Here is a 16786-nt window from a genome sequence, read left to right as displayed (position 1 = left end):
AGGTACCACTTTAGCTAATGGGGTCTCCTACAGCCGCCACGCCGCCGGCGCACAATTTCTGTTGTCATCCTGAGGTAACGTTCTTAACCCGAGGTACTACTTCCTGTTTGTAACCCGAGATACCACTGTATAGGAGATCTGCACACAGTATGCATTTTAGGCCCAGGCTATCTGAAGGGCTGCATTCTCTCTCATGAGATCTCTGAGGGGAGGCCCTACTCTCACAGCCCCACCACCCTAACTGGCACATTTGGCGAGGATGCATAAGAGGGCCTTCTCAGTGGCTGCTCCCAGATTCTGGAACTCCTTTCCTAGAGAGAAAAGAACAGGCTCCCACCTTGTCATCCTTCCACCAGCAGGTGAAGAGATTTATTCCGGCAGGCTTTGAGGAACTGGCTGTTTTTAAGAAAAGGGCTTTTCATAGCGCAGTGCTGTTTTTTTACTAGATGTATTTTTATATCATTTTAATTCTACTTTTAAACTGTTTTATATGTTTTTTAGCAATCTGTGTTTTATCCGTGTTTGTTTCAATTGTTGTAACCTGCCTTGAGTCCCAGTTCGGGGGGGGGGGCAGGATATAAATAAAGGAAAAACTGCATTTATCGTCATCATGTTAAAACACACATTGTGACCAATCTTTACAAAAGAGCTTAAAGAAGTACACCTGTGGAGCCCGGCTCACAATGGTGCCCTAGATATGTGCTTTAAGTTTAAAATCTTCAGGGCTGCATCTAGACTAAAGCAGCCATCCTATACACACTTGCCCAGCAGTAATAGGAATGACATCTAAATCGATCTGCCTAGGATGCTGCTGCAGATGAGTTGCACTTAAATCCCGTTGAAATCAATGGGACTTAAGTGAGCCGTGACTAGCTTTGCACATTGATATCAACAGAACCTTAAGTGTGGATCCAGCCTGGTGTACTCAGACATATTTATATGTAACATCCTTCAAGAACTCAATGCTCACAATTCAGCAGGGTTCTGCAGACTAGGTTGGCAATGTTGACAAAACTCCACCGGAAGCGCAGGCGCCATTTGCCGGCCATTGCTTCATCTCAGTCAAGGCGCAATTGAAAAGTTCTTGCCCTTCCCTCCTCCTTTACTCTCTGGCAACCAAGTGCTAGCTAGAAAAAAGCACTAAAGCCTGATGGCAACTGCCTCTCTCATCCCTTTAAAAGCCATGGGGAGAAAAAACCCAGCAGTGACACCACAGCTTCCTATTCCTTGAAATAATCATCAAATGGGAAATACATTCTACATATACATCCAAGTGGAGATGTGATAGGTTTTGCAAGGTTCTTACAGTTAGAGCTAATCTAGACATCGCAACAGTCCACAGTGGAACTGGAAAGAAGTGTGAAACTCCACCCAGTGCCTGATTTTTCTTCCCAACTCACAAAAAAAATCCTTTAAGTAAGAGTAAGATTTGAATATACATGGACGTTTCAGACAGGCCTTCTTAGAAAGCAGTCTATGACATAGCTTTATAATAGCAGCAACATTTTGGAATAATAGAAGTTGTCAGTGTATAACTACAGGTAAAGATGGAAATTTATAACAAAACCTGTTTTTCCCTAAGTTCTTGTTCAACATAAAAGGTACTTTACAAATTACAAGGAGTGTACAATATTGCATCCTACCAAAAAAAAACCCCTCATAATTATTATTCAGAGAAAGGATGTAATGAGGTGTGCATATAACATTTTTTCCTCGGGTCTCCTCCTTAGAACTGGTTTCTACAAGCAAGAACTGTACATTAAGGGAAATCTGTTTCTATACACAATGTTGCCTGGTGCAAAGGGTTAATATTCGGTCCTGATTCTCTTCGTATTTTTCCATCATATCCTGTAGGTCGTGGTCAGCCTGAAGCACCTTAGAAAAGAAACCAAACATTTGAAGTGTGTCATTCAGAAGCTGTGGGTGATGTCATTAAACATTGTATTGATGCTAACATTTAGGGTAGCTTTAAAGACTTAAGGAAGTGCAGACATCACTGCTCACTGCAGACATCAAATGAAATTTTCTCCAGCTTCCTGGAGAGTCAGTCAAAAGCTTGAAAAGCCCTGGAAGGTCAGCTGGGCTGGGCAAGGTGTGTGTGCTGGCATTAAACCCAAAAAGAGGAAGGGGTTGGCTTAAAAACTCAATATTAATATATACTTACAAGAACTGGGGAAGGAACTTTGAACATTGTTTGTTTAATGAGCCACTCTTCATAGAGCTGGTGAATAGCTGCTAAATATTCCTGTCCAAAAAAGGAGAAAATATTTTGTTTTCTTTACAATATATGAGGAACCTCAGGTCTGGGAACCAAATGCAGCCCTCCGGGCCTTTTTATCCAGCCCTTTATTTGGCCAAGGCCATCCTCCTCACTAGTCCTGCTCTGTGCCCTCCCTTCTAGGCTGGAATGTCCCTGGAAGTACGATAATCCTCTTGGATGGAGGCCAACGAGTGGTCTTTGTCTGGCCACACCCAACATCCGTATGCAGCCTCTGGAAGGTGTCCCATGAAAGGGAAAAAATCCCCCCACTCATGCAATAGACACAAAACTCTAGGACACAGGTGGGGAATCTTTTTCAGCCTGTTCAGACTCCTAGGAGCTGCATGCCAGCAATGGGTGTTCCTCTCTTCATCCATTCCCCATCCAAGCAAATGGGGGAACCCCCTTCCCCCTCCACTAAACACTCAAAGCTGGCCACTGTACTCCATGCTCTGGTAACATCGAAACTAGTTTGTTGCAAAGTGTTCTATGTGGGGATCCCCTTGAAGACGACTCGGAAATGTCAACTGGTCCAAAATGCAGCAGCCAGATTACAGGCCGGGATTCCTTTTAGTTTACATTTAAGCTCAGCTTTAAAACAGCTGCACTGTTTCCAGGCCCAATTCAAGGTGCTCACATTGGTGTTCAAAGCCCTCAGCGACTCAGGCCTCAAATATCTGAAAGACCACATCCTTCACCACAGAAACTCTTGGGTGCTAGACAGCAGAGGCAGCCATCTTGATTGTTCCTCCACACTCAGCAGCTTGTGGGGGGAGACAATAAAGGGCATTTTCTAGAGCAGCCCCTAAGTTGTGGAATTCCCTTTCTACAGAGGCGCCTCTGGCAATTTCATCATACAGTTTTCAGCAAATGCTGAAGACGCATTTCTTTACCCTGGCCTTTTGACAGCCAGGATGTATATTTTTAGGACCCATCCTATTTTATGTGATTGTGGGTTTTCGTTATTATGTTTTCTAAACTGTTTTCAATGTTGTCTTTTAATTTAAAATGTTGAAGCCCAGCCTAGGCCCTTGGGGTGAAGGGTGAGGTGATGATGATGATGATACAGAAACACTTTCACACAGAGAGAGTGTTACATCCTTCCCCACAGATCTCTCCCGTGCAGCAATCTGGCTTGAGGAATGCCTCTCGTTTTATCTAATGGAAGTCTTTTTCCACAAGCCTAACTGCTAAGTTGAGGGAGGGGGCGTTATGGAATCTTGTCAAGATCACAGGAGCATTAGACATGGAAAAAACTTCCAGACTGATACCTCTGGCAGAGAAAACGTACACCTTGCACTAAGGCGTCATATTCTTTCCATTCTTCTTCCACGCTGCCAAGTTCTGGTGTGGTTAGCCTTTAAAGGCCCTTTGGGTGAGTTCATTCCAAAATGCTAGAAAACTCCCTCCTTACCATAGGAATAACCTTTTCCTCTTCCCTGCATCTTCTCTTCAGTCTCTCATAACATGTCTCAGGAGAGGTCTGTAGATAAACTGTCATTTAAAAGAAAAAGAAAGGGGTTTTGAATGGTCCGTCCTGCTCTTGAAGGCTCAGAGACGAGTTACATTTCTGGCTTAGTGTTCAGGAAAAAACCTACACCCAGCCTATCCGGTATTTCATTTACAAATCTAGTACAGGTATCTCACAGTTTACATACATTTAACTTGTGCACATTCAGTTTTACACATTTGGCAATAATTATTTTATTTTTTTTACAAATGGGGCAGGCATCCAAGAAAAAAAAAGACTTTGGCAATCCCACCTGACATTGAACCCAATGTATTTTGACTAAATGGGATTTTGGCTCTCTGTACTATCCCCTGGAACATAACCCCCGCACAAGTTGAGAGTCACTTGTATTATTATTTAGTAACTTATATATCACTTAATGTCTAAATAGGCTTTTCAGTGTTTTACAAATCTAGAGAACGTCAAGAATGCAGATGCTTCAAAAGCAGTTTACAAGTAGCATTAAACTATATTTTTATCAAATACAAACAGAATAAGATCAATATGTAAAATGTCAGAATGCTTCTCACAGGGCAGCTGGGGAGGAAAGGGAGAGTTCACCTGGATCAGGCCCTAATGTCTTCTTCCCCCCCTCCTCCCTGCCCCACAGTGATCCTGGTGGTATGAGAGGAAGGTCCAGGTGGAGGAGGCTTAGAGGTGGTGTTTACCTGTGCCCTTCTCTCTCCAAGAATCCTTCCCACAGGATGGTTGATGGCAGAAGGTAAGCCTAAAATGCTACCACATCTGGCTAGCTCAACTAGTAACCTGAAGGCAAAGAAAGTGATGGGGGGGGGGCTTCCAAAGCATAAGCACTTTACCTATCAGATCAACTGAAACATCCATGTTCTTTATGATCCACTCGAACCATTCTGTCAATACCACGTAATCCACCTCCGGCATTCTCCCACTGTAAAGAAGAAAGACATAATATGGATATATCTGAGGAAATGTACAGAGCTGTGCAACTTAAATAAAAAATATTTTTAAAGAGAGCTTTCACTGTTATACAACAGATGGTGCCATCCTGAGGCAACACGCACACACACACACAATTTGCATCTGTCTCCTTGGAAACCCTCACTGTAAACCAGCAATGACTTCTAACCAAATCACAAACGAGCCAAAATATTTCTATACAAGCTGACTGGTGTATCAAACACGTTCACTGGATTGATTTCAAACAGGTCTGAAAGCAATATTATCTGCAACTATACACAATCTGTGTTTCAAAATCCACAAATGGAGGTGGTGTGGAGTAATTTTAGGGTTTTTATCCTCTTCATCTTTAAGTCATCCTCTATCCCTTTCAAAAGCCTTAAATATTCTTTGGCTGAAATGCTGATTTTCACTGTTTATTTCATAAAACTTATTTATCACTCAATAGTTTAAAAAAAAACACAAAGAGGTTCACAAAAAGAGTAAAACAATAAAATTATCAGTAAAAACAGCTATTCCAAACATTAATAATTAAAATGAGTGATAAGCTAAACACAGATTAAAACACATTAATATTCTACATATGTAGGTAGCCTTGTCTAAACAAAAATATTTTTAGCTGGTGCCTAATCTGACATCAATAGGCAGGGAGTTCCAAAGGGTGGGTTCTGCCTCATGAAAAGGTCAAGTTCTTACAAATGCAGAACAAGCATTCTGTGGCACCTGCAACACTGCCAATTCCATAGATCAAAGCAATTCCAGTGGGCATATTTGGGGTAAAGCAATCTCTCAGGTAAGTTGGTCCCAAAGTGTTAAGGGCTTGACCTTGCCCTGCTAGCAGTCTAGCAGGCTAGCCCTAACTAGCCACCAGTGCAGGTCTCTGAGCACAGGTGCTGAGAGGGTCTCACTCCTGTCAGCTATTGTACTGCAGCATTCTGCATCACCTGCAGCTTCTGAATCAAGCATAAAGGAAGATTAAAACACATTAGGCTTTCTGCATTGCAGCCTGATGCACTGAATCCAATAAATCCATTACTTCTTTCCTGAAGTTAAACACACAAACGCTAAACAGGCCAATTCCTCAGTTCAAGACCATTTTGCTGCCTGAGGCAGACAAGATAGCAAAACTCTCTCCCCATCCCCTTAAAATCAATGTACACAAGCCAAAGGGACAGGTAGTTAAATCTTTCTGATGATAGGAGAGCACATCCACTGCACCCAAGGGCAGTAGGCTAGTTTATGAGGTATAACAAAGCCTGTGTGGCATTCACAACATTGTTCTCCGACATCTTACGGTTGTTGCCTGCCCCATGGCATCTGCTGCCTGAGGCAGCTGCCTTGCTTTGCCTAATGGTAGAGCCGGTCCTGCCAACTCTCTTAAGGCAATTTTGAAAACAGTAATAATATGTACAGGCTCTAAGCTCATGCAAGACTCTCAGCAGGCTTGTGTGTTCTGCCCAATATATAAAAAGCAATGCAAACGAATGTTTTAACATGCAAACGAAATAGCAAGTGTTATTCGCCCACCCCCACCCCGCAACAGACCATGGACAAACACCGAACTTTTCCGATTTATTTTTGCTTAATAAAACCAGCACGTTTCAGAAAATCAGCAAAGTGACTATGTAGCACAGATGCCACCTTGTGGATTAACAGGCAGGTGCCTTTACCCCTTCCAAAGAAATGCATTAATTCTGGGGTCTTTTCAAGCAGAAATATAAATTCCTGTTCAGCACAGTCACATGACAGCATGGCAGCAGCAATAGCAGCTAGCATGCACATTTTGGCACAAGGAACTGACAAAAATTTGCACGTCATTTGTAGCCACTGTGGGTGGTAGGCTCCAACTGAGAAGCACATGTTCTTGCATCAGGTATCCTTATTCAGAATACACTAGTAGGACCTGCAACAAAATGCTGCAGCGTGGAGTGCTTCCTTTCTAAGGCTTCTAGCCAATCATGGCTTCCTCCATTTTACTCAATTCCACCCATCCCATTTTCTGATGAACCCCCCAACCCACCCCCAATAGTCCTTCAGTATCCACTGAAACTATTCAGTTCTCATTGGGCGGGGGGTATTTTTAAAGGGGGGGGAGTTCTGCCCTAAAGGTTTTTTCTGTAAAATGCTTTGGTATGAACCTCTGCAAACCTTGCCATTTCCCTGAGGCTGCCATAGCCTTCTCCATGTGGGTGGGTGGTATCACTTTGGCTACATAAATCCACGGCAATCATGCCTGATCATCAGAAATATTCAGAATCTATTTTGTACATGACATTAATCTTGAATCTCAAGAACATAAAAAGGAGCAGGTTTCCACCTTAACCTTTACTTGGCATCTGCATCAGCAAATAAAAAACACACCATGCTGGATCGAAGTAGTTAACACAATACAGCAAAATTTCAGATATTCAATGCAAGAGAATAAGCTAAAAGCATGGTTCTAACATTACAAAATGTAAACACAAGCCAATATTTTTTTAAAAAAACTGGGTACTGTACCTTCGGTAAAGGTTTTCTACAAAAATGTATTTGGCGCTGTGGATTGACCTCTCCATCATTCTAATGGGTGAAATCTGCAAATTGAGGGATTTCAAGAGACATTTAGCCGTTTCCTTACCCCTGTCGCAAGGGAGGGCATCCACACAGTATTGATACAGAAACTGTAACAGGAAACGGATTACGAAAGCCAGAATACAATACTGGGGGAGGGGGTGTCATAGATTCATGATAAACAGCTATATCAGGAACAAGATCAAGAAGCACGCTATGACTATTTAAAACCAGCCAATACTTTTATTTTTTTTACAGTAAAAGAAACCTATAGGACCACAGCAACTTCTTATTCACACACACACACACACACACACACACACACACACACACAAAACTACCTGAAGCAAATGAATAGTCTGTGTCCATTTAAGGGCTTAAAGGCAAGGGCTTGCAAGGCCAACCACACTCTTCCTGGAAGGAAGTTCCATAGTTAAGGAGCTGCTACTGAGAGGACACCATCCCTCATGCCCACCAATCTGTGATCATAGTGGGCCTCTTAGACCACAGGCAGTCTGGTGTGCATCTCGTTCTACAGAGCAACATAAGAACTCTGTTGAGGGTGCTGGTTTTAACTGACTTGGCACCTAGGAACTTTCAAGGACCTCCTTCTTCCATGTATTTCTTCCTACATAATATCCAAATGCCACAAGACATTACCAGGAGCAGGGGCTTTTCTATTGGTGGCACCCACCTTATGGAATGCATTTCCAAAGGAGATCTACCAGGCCCTCCCAAAATGGGGATTTAGAACAATATGTTTGTTTGGATTTCTGGCCATCCTGACCAATTTCTGACCTTTGCACTGTAGGCTGCATTCCAGCCAGGCAAAAACCAGGTGTTTTTAGACTCCTACGCATCATTCCATCCAGCCAAGCAAGAACCATTTCCACCAGTTCAAGGACACATTCCAGCCAGGCAAAAGCTCTCGAGGAAGGCACAGAGCAGGAGCAGCAAGAGGCAAAGCAAGAGGTCTTGAGATGTGCATTCAGCCCCAGAGCCCAGAGGTTTCCCACTCCTGGTCTAGTGTTAAAAGAAACAAATGTAGTTCAAAACCTACCATTGGCTTTATATGCTGGTCCAACATAGTCAGCTGCACGTAAGTCTGCAACGTTATCCCCCAGCGGGATGCGTCTTGGTACATTAAGCCCTGAAAGAAGGAGAAGCAGCGTTGCTTTCCTCACTATTTTTATTGCATTTTCATAGTTGTTAGAATAATGTCTGGTGGCATTATCACAAAATAAAGTGAAGCCGTATGACAGAAAATAAAGCTTGGAGATATATATATAAATATTAGCTTAGAAATTATTTTTTCAGTGATTTACAAGTAAACTCCGTTTCTAGATAGATCTATTTCTTGTGATTCCTTTGCTCATAAAATAAAATAGTTCTTGGTTTATTATTTATTCATTAAATTTATATTCCAAGCCTTCCTCCCAAAGGAGCTCAGGAGGCAGGACAGAATAAGCAACCATCTTGATTCATCCATAACAATGCGATACGGGAGGAGCTCTTGAAGATTCCCAATGAGCTGCTGTGGAATGTCTGGTTATAATGAGCTCCAAGTCATAGGAACATAGGAAGCTGCTGTATACAGAACGAGACCACTGGTCCTTCAAGTTCAGTATTGTCAGCTGCTATGGCCCTTCAGGATTTCAGACAGGGTCTCTCCAAGTCCTTTCTGGAGATTCTCAGGATTGAACCTGGGACTTTGTGCATGCAAAGCAGATGCTCTGCTCCTGGGCTACAGCCCTTCCCTATGAATCCAAAATCAGTTTTTTCAGATAACCAAGTAGGGCAACCTTAGGCACATATGGCATATCATACTCCATAATACCTTTTATTATCTCCTTGTCAAATGGATGATATTTACTAGCAGCTCCAGGAGATGAACCAATGGCACAGTCATTTTGTTTAGTGGGCGCAACAATTAAGGTAGGACACGGGAGGTTATCTATTCAACAATTTTCATTCCTAAACTAAGTAGCTGAGGCAGCAGCATTATGAGAGCAGGGTCACAGCTGCACTTTATTTTTGTTTCAAATCACCACCGTAACCCACATTACGTTCAAACAACAGAACCATGCCTACAAAACAACAGTAACTCATTATTTTTGTATTATTATTGCTATTAGATAGCTTACCAGAGGGTTATGACCACGAACGTTCCTCCATTTAGATACTGGTTCAGTCAACACCTGAGTGTGAAATTTATAAAAATTAAAATTAATGATAAAACATTTTTGTTTTTTGCTTAATTTGCTGTTAGCTCTGGCTCTTTCTTTTGTGATGCTGCCTTCAGTTTTAGCTGGTTTGGGTGACTTGCTTTAATCATGGCAGCATTTTTCGCAGGGGTTGTACTTGACCGCATGCTTTGAGTGACAGGCGCGCTATCACTGAGCTTCAGCCTTTCCCCAAATTCCTAATTCAGTCAGAGTTGGCAAGGTCCTTGTAGGCTATTTAATCCAACTGCTTGCTTGAGGTTGGAAATCCAGGAGCTATTCACCCTGAAGTGAACCCACTGCTGGGTAACTGGTTCCATTCTCAAACAGCTGTTACCATCACAAAGCTTCAATCAAAAATCTAACCTCCTGTAACCTACGCTCATTGAATCTTCTCATTTCAGACAATCTCTTCCCTCTTTAATGCAGCAGCCCTTCCAGGGGCTGTACTTTCTGGAGATTGGGGTGAGTCACTGTTGGTGTTCCCCCCATGGCTAGATGCATGGCTTGGATGCACCAGGAGCGATGCAGCTAGTACTGGTAGAACTCCTTTCTGGTTAAGGTCAGACAGGCCCCTTCCCTGGTGAACTTCTGACACCTATTGAAGACATTTTAATTCCAGCAGGCATTGTAATTAATGTTTGACTTTATGGTTTTAATAGATTGTATTTTTTTTGTATCGTATCTTGTAATGTGCTTAGATGCTATTGTAGAAGAAGCATATAAATAATTCAAATAAACAAAAACTCTGAAGAGTGCTGTCATGTCCCAGCTTCAGTCTTCTCTTCTCTAAGCTAAACATAGCCACTTAAGGGCTGCTTCTACAAGATACTCAGGATCACTTAACAATTAAAGCATAATTCAGATGTGATAAGAGATCCTGTGTTTGCACTCCATTTGCAGATGATTATGGGTGGTGGTACGGGACGCGGGTGGTGCTGTGGGTAAAACCTCAGTGCCTAGGACTTGCTGATCGCAAGGTCAGCGGTTCGAATCCCCGCGGCGGGGTGAGCTCCAGTCTTTCGGTCCCAGCTCCTGCCCACCTAGCAGTTCGAAAGCACCCCTAAGTGCAAGTAGATAAATAGGTACCGCTTTACAGCGGGAAGGTAACGGCGTTTCCGTGTGCGGCGCTGGTGCTGGCTCGCCAGAGCAGCTTTGTCACGCTGGCCACGTGACCCGGAAGTGTCTTCGGACGGCACCGGCTCCCGGCCTCTTAAGTGAGATGGGCGCACAACCCTAGAGTCGGACACGACTGGCCCGTACAGGCAGGGGTACCTTTACCTTTACCTTTATGGGTGGTGGTGGGGGGTGGAATGTAATGTACTCCTGCATTAGGTGACAACTGAGCTGCCTATTTCACTTGCTAGCCTAGAGGCTGCATCTGTACAGAGGAAGGCAATTTTAGTTCCTGCTCTGTGTAGCTTTGAAGGAAAACCAGTTCCCATTTACTGGCATTCACCAACATTTTATTTATTTATGAATGAATGAAAAGAAACTTAAAAGATAAATCTGAAACCATATCCTAAGCGTGCTTAACTCAAAGAAACTTATCAGGGCTTCCTTTTTCATTAAACGTATTTTAGATTAGAGCCTGACTTGGGTCATACACACCCTACATTTAAAGTACGTTTGCCCCTAAAGAATCCTTTGTAGTTTACCTGTCACAGACCAACAATTCCCAGCACTTTTAAATGACAATTCCCAGGATTCTTTGAAGCAAGCCATCTGCTTTAGAAGTTATTCAAATGCATGGTGCGGATGTGACCTAAGATCAAACATCATCTTGTGTGAAATCTCAAAACACATCACCTCAATGCTGGTATTTTTGGCAAAATAATCCAGGCATGTTGTCTTCCCACTTGCAATATTCCCCTCGATGCAGATCTAGTAGGAGAGGTGGGGGGAAACAATACACAATATTAAATTTCAGCAAACAAAAGACTTGCAAACAGAAGTGCTGCTCAAAACCTTGTGGAGGAAAAGCTGAGAAATGCATTTCTCCCCTAAGGAGAATGTGAATAATGGTGCAAAAGTAAACTTCTCACCTCTGAGAATTCTACACTTTTCTGTATGTATCTTGGCATCCATAAGTTACCTTTTTACGAGTTTAAAAAGACTAACAAGTCACTTCTGTGTTTTTGCTTTAACTTCTCTCCTCTTCTGAATGTATATTTCACAAGTGTTTTACAGTTGCACATGTTGCAAACGGAAAATGCACTGTTTGGTTTTCTGAAAGCCATGATGAACAGGGAGAGCAATCTTAATCCCTGAACCACTGAACTAGAGTGGTGCTTAGGATGTGGAAGAGATTTCTCTGCACCCAATGATATTGTGGATAGGGGAGAAGCTACCACCAACAGAAACTCTGCTGCCAGTAACCAGCATGGCTCCTTGAAATGGGATGCTTCAGAGACAGAGAGGCAAGACCTGGGCAGACCAAGGAGCCACTGCATCCTAAGCCAATTCAACCACCAGCAATGGACCTAATCCCAGGCCATTCTGCTATGCCAGCTTGGAACTAGAGCAGTGAAAATCAGTATTTTTGCTCTCCCATCAGGCTCGCAATCCTGCAATCTTTTGCACATGTATAGTACTGTTTCACAAGGATTTTTTTTTAGACTGAAGTCTGTGGTAAAAGGATAGTTGGGTATTTTGTATGTTCTTCCAAAATGTATCAAATATAATATAGGAAGGCTACGGTCAATAGGTAGGGTCTGAGTCCCAGTTCAGGGCCTGCACTGGAAATTCTACTGAGAGCCTAACACAAGCCACGCTCTCTCACCACCTCTGTCACCCCAGCTGTAAAATGGAGATAACTATACTATCCCGCTTTATACTTGATTTTTTAGTGTTAGTTCATACATGTGGAGCACTTAAACCTTTTCAAAACACTCCCGTTACATATCAGACAGTTGCTGTCTCTACTGTACTGTCTTTTCAGCACCTGTTGATGACTTTCAACAAATCTTCCAACAGGTCTCCTATGTGGATATTTTTATCCCAACCAGTATCTGTATTAATCTGAAACTGGTTTTATGCATGCCATGGTTTTAAGAGTTCGTATAGCTGCAATTGTTTTTATACATTTTTATTGTATTGTGGAATCACTTCTGAGATGCTTCAGAGGAAGCGATTTGGTTTTTTTAAAAAAGAAAACTTTATTAGTTTTCAATTTATTATAGAAACACGAAGAAAAACGATAACAAAAACTCAGTAATATAGCCAACTAAAGGCACAGAATACAAAACCTATGTTAAATAATAACATCCTACTTAAAATGACAACATCCGTATTTCTCCAGGCACGCCTGGGAAGAGGTACCTGTAAATCTGAAATTAAACTATCTGAAATAAAATCCCACCATACTGAGTAGAAATGATCAGGATCTTTCTTTCCCCATGAAAGTTGTAACTTATGTGTTATTTTTTCCTGCAATAATTAAATTCCAGAGATTTTTATACCATAAGGATATAGTCAGATATTTTTTAACGATTTCCACTGTTGTGCTATAGAGATCCGGGCAGCTGCCAGCATCTATTTCAAAAGTTCTTTTTGGCGAAATGCCTTCATAGCATTTGTCCAGTCCAAATATTTAGTAAGAATTAATCAACAACAACAACAAAGTACAATTATTTCCATCCCTTATGACTGGAGGTATTAAAAGGTAAACTAGTACTTCTGCATTCAAGTGTGTCTTTCTATGCATTTTATAACTATCTCAAATATCAATAACACTGCCTTTATTGGGGGGAGTGGGAAGCCTTATACTTACAACTGTCTTCTTCCGTCCTCCATTTTCCATGTGTTTATCTAAAAAATAAACAAACCACTAGTTAGAACATTAACCTTGACAATAAGGCCACATACACACCATACATTTAAAGCACTATCATAACACTTTTAATAGTATGGCTTCCCCCAAAGAATCATGGGAACTGTGGCTTCTTAAGGTTGCTGGGAGTTGCCATGAGACCCCCTGTTCTGGTCAGAGAGCTAAAGTTACTTGAGTTCCCTCGGAAGAGGGAATGATACACCACTCTGAGAATTGTAGCTCTGTGAGGGGAAATAGGGATCTCCCAACAAATCTCAGCACACTTAACAAACTACAGTTCCCAGAATTCTTTGGGGGAAGCCATGACTGTTTAAAATAGCACCATAGTGCTTTAAATGTTGAGTGTAGATGAGGTGCAGCTCTCTCAGCTTAACCTACCCCACAGGGTTATAAGAATAAAATGCAAAAAAGAATCATGTACACCTTGAGCTACTTGGATGAAAGAGGCAGGACAAAAAATGTACTAAATAAGACAATTTAAATCATTCTATTGCTGATGTTCAAGCCATGAGTGCCATTGCACACGGAACCAATGCAGATCAGTAGCCTTGGTTTGCAGTAGTGTGTACAAAATATGGTGGGGGGGACACCCTAAAGGCTAGGTTCATCCAGAACAATTAAGTGAGGGCTGAGTATACTCAACAGCCACAGAAAGCTAGCTGTTGGGGAGCAGAAACAAATAACTAGGTGGGAATCTTCAACAGAAGCATTACACACTGCAACATTTTGCTGAAGGTCCCACTTGAAACAGTTCATTCAGCTTATGGTATGTATTGCCATGTTAGAAGTAGTGGGCAGCCAGTATGTCTCACCAGTCAGAAAACATCACATGTAAGGACTTAGGTCTTTCAACTTAGGTCTTTTCTGCAAGGAGAAAAGCAGGTATGGTCTGCTGCAAGAGCTCTTGTTGCCAATGCAATGCTGCAAGTCATACTTTAGAAAGGCACAAAGGTGCAACACATTCAGCTGCACAGTGCAAGGCCCTCCACATATCAGATGTTGAGAGAGACAGCTTGCAGCACAGGAAGGATGTGGTAGAGGCAACACTATGTATACTGCTAACAAGAAGACAAAGACTCACATCATACAAGAACAACACTACCACAAGGCATTATCAACGTCACAGACTAAAGCAAAGTCAAGTTGCTAAACAACAGATTATTTACACACAGAGAGAGGTGAACACTCTTAATGGCTAAATAAAACCTAGAATCATAGAATCATAGAGTTGGAAGAGACCACAAGGGCCATCGAGTCCAACCCCCTGCCAAGCAGGAAACACCATCAGAGCACTCCTGACATATGGTTGTCAAGCATAGAATCATAGAATCATAGAGTTGGAAGCTATATGCTTCCAAATACTACTTGATGGTGAATGGCAGTGGGAGAGGGTTATTTGCCCATGTTTGTGGGCTTCAAGGAGGTATCTGGTTGGCCACTTTGAGGAACAGGATTCTTGACTAGGAAAACAGGCCTTTGAGGTGATTTAGCAGAGCTCTTCCTTACACACACAGTACAGTCCTTTGTCAGAGTTGCATCTCCACTGTTTAATTTTCCATTTACAGGGAGATAGCAGGGGGTAGGGGGCAATAATTCAGGCATAGTTATTTTCCATGTAGATTCTCTGGTGATGAGAGGCCCATGAGAGGACTGTACTGCAGGCCTAATTACAGCAGAAACATAAATGAGCACCATGTGTCATGGAGCTCTACCATGATCCCCAGGAGCTGTAGCTAAACCCACATTCCTAAGTGTGAAAATGGGTTGAAATTTCTGAAACACCACCAGAAAAAAAGTTTCAGCACAGTCAGAACACTGCAGTTCCCGGCTGGGGAAAGTCAAGTGCTGGCATAGCAACAACTTTTGGACCGTCTCATACATGTCAGAGCCAGAAGGCAGATATTTTGGAAAACTGCTTCCAAAGATGTATGCCAATCTCCTAACAATGTCTACCCATTTTTCCCCATTCCACCCTACATCTTCCATGGGGGGAAATGGGTAGTAAATACTTTCCTGCAGAAATCTATTACAGGGCATTATTAAATAGAGTGCTTCAAATACTTTTTCTGAAGCATCTCATGATGCTATATTTTGTTGCACATCCAACTTGTGAATAATTATCCATTCAGCAGATACCTATATCTGTGTATATTACTTTTTCTTGACTGAAGGATTTTCGTTATTACATTTGTGCATTATGACCCGAGTTTATAAAGAAGCTTCCTCATTTTTTTCAAGTCACCATCATTTATGTGCAAAGCCAGAATAGAAAGTAAAATGGTATAACCACTGTATGTTTTTTATCTGTACAAAGGGAAGATGAGAAATATCACTAACTTCTATCTCTATCTCTCTCTCTCTCTCTCGATACAGAATTTGTATCCTGCTTAATTGTAAATAAGCCCTCTAAGGAGTGTGTTTATGCACAACCAATGTCCCTTGACTCATTTTGAGTCTGTGTGATATCATATTTCACACATAACACACGCTTTAAAGTGGGGTCGTTGGAGCGGAGGGAGAAACTGCAAGTATTCGAAGAAGCGGAACCGAAGGTAACCATTACACATTACTGCAGAATCAGAAATAAAACTCATTTGAATTCAACAGAGCTTCTTCCCAGCTAAACTTACATACAGGTTGTGGCATGTATCTACAATAGTCCAGGCATCAATTCAAATCCACGTGCTAAAACAACATTAACAGCACGACCCTAAAAGTGTCCACTCAACGGGAAGGCTCACTGTGCTTAGTAGCTACACGAGCTGTAGAGCGCACACGAACTACAGACACTGTTTTGCATCTTCCAAACCAGCAAAGGAATGTTTCTGATGGGAAAAGAACAGCGTCTCCGGATTTTATTTGTTTTGGGGTTTTTTTTTAAAAGAATATTGATTAGACATGCAGGGGACTAAACTAGGAGCAGACCTACAGGAAGCGTCTTGAGAAGATCCAGTCACGCAGCGGGAGCGCGGATCTCTTTGCAGAAGTGGCTCAGGCTTTGCGGGCCTGCCCTTCCAGGTGCAGAAGTCGCAGGCGAGCTGAATCCCTCGCGCGCACCGGGAACCTAGAAGGGGCGGGCGGCAGAGCGATTGCAACAACCACATCGCCCATGTCCGGGGGCAGCTCTCGCAGGCTGGTGCTAGCTGTGCAAAGCCAAGCGATGCAGCGACCGCTTCCTTCCGCCTCTCTTGCCGCTGCAGACCGTCTACTTCCTGTGCAAGATCGTGACGCCTCCGCCTGCTCCCGGAGGCATGCGAAGCATTTGCAAAGCGGGAATTTTAAAGGCGCAGCAGGGCTTGTTGACCATCGCGATCTAAGCTGTTCGCGTCGGGGGTTGTTATTGTTGTCGTTTCGAGGAGGAGGTGTTCCATTTGACACCATCTGGCATTTCAAACGATGATGTGTCTCCCTTCTTCTATTGACCGAATGCATCTGCCTGCATTGACTAGGGCTGCAAACCTATGTACGCCTCCCTG

The 16786-nt window shown here is 42.5% G+C and overlaps 1 protein-coding gene and 1 long non-coding RNA gene across 3 annotated transcripts in view; one reads left to right on the top strand and one right to left on the bottom strand.

Annotated features, from left to right (window-relative positions):
* The window catches only part of LOC309375068, a 605268-nt gene that overhangs the window by 561478 nt on the left and 27004 nt on the right, over positions 1-16786 (top strand). The gene's annotated exons all lie outside the window — the stretch shown is intronic.
* On the bottom strand, positions 579-16577 carry TK2 (thymidine kinase 2). Of its 2 annotated transcripts, XM_081920438.1 has the most exons (10): positions 16240-16577; positions 13251-13288; positions 11288-11362; positions 9401-9454; positions 8317-8406; positions 7206-7279; positions 4589-4677; positions 3675-3754; positions 2165-2245; positions 579-1875 (listed from the first exon to the last, which is right to left on the bottom strand). In XM_081920438.1, the coding sequence occupies exons 1-10, from the start codon at positions 16412-16414 to the stop codon at positions 1777-1779; spliced, it is 855 nt and encodes a 284-aa protein (XP_081776564.1). In that variant the 5' UTR covers positions 16415-16577; the 3' UTR covers positions 579-1776. The 2 variants fall into 2 exon arrangements, with proteins under 2 accessions (XP_081776564.1, XP_081776563.1); XM_081920437.1 differs by lacking the exon at positions 2165-2245 and having other exon boundaries at positions 16240-16523.

Source organism: Podarcis melisellensis (genome assembly GCF_964234715.1).
Source record: "Podarcis melisellensis genome assembly, chromosome: 8".
In the NCBI taxonomy this organism is placed as follows: Eukaryota; Metazoa; Chordata; class Lepidosauria; order Squamata; family Lacertidae; genus Podarcis; species Podarcis melisellensis.
Note: the sequence above shows the minus strand (reverse complement) of the source record. Positions and strands in the feature narration are given on the sequence as shown.

Excerpts from the sequence above, each read along its gene's own strand:
- TK2 (XM_081920438.1), bottom strand. The coding sequence starts at position 16,414 with ATGTGGTTGTTGCAATCGCTCTGCCGCCCGCCCCTTCTAGGTTCCCGG. Across the intron at positions 9,455-11,287 it reads CCAAAAATACCAGCATTGAG|GTGTTGACTGAACCAGTATC; the intron begins GTGATGTGTTTT and ends TTTCACACTCAG. Across the intron at positions 3,755-4,588 it reads TGTTTCAGTTGATCTGATAG|TTTATCTACAGACCTCTCCT; the intron begins GTAAAGTGCTTA and ends TTTAAATGACAG.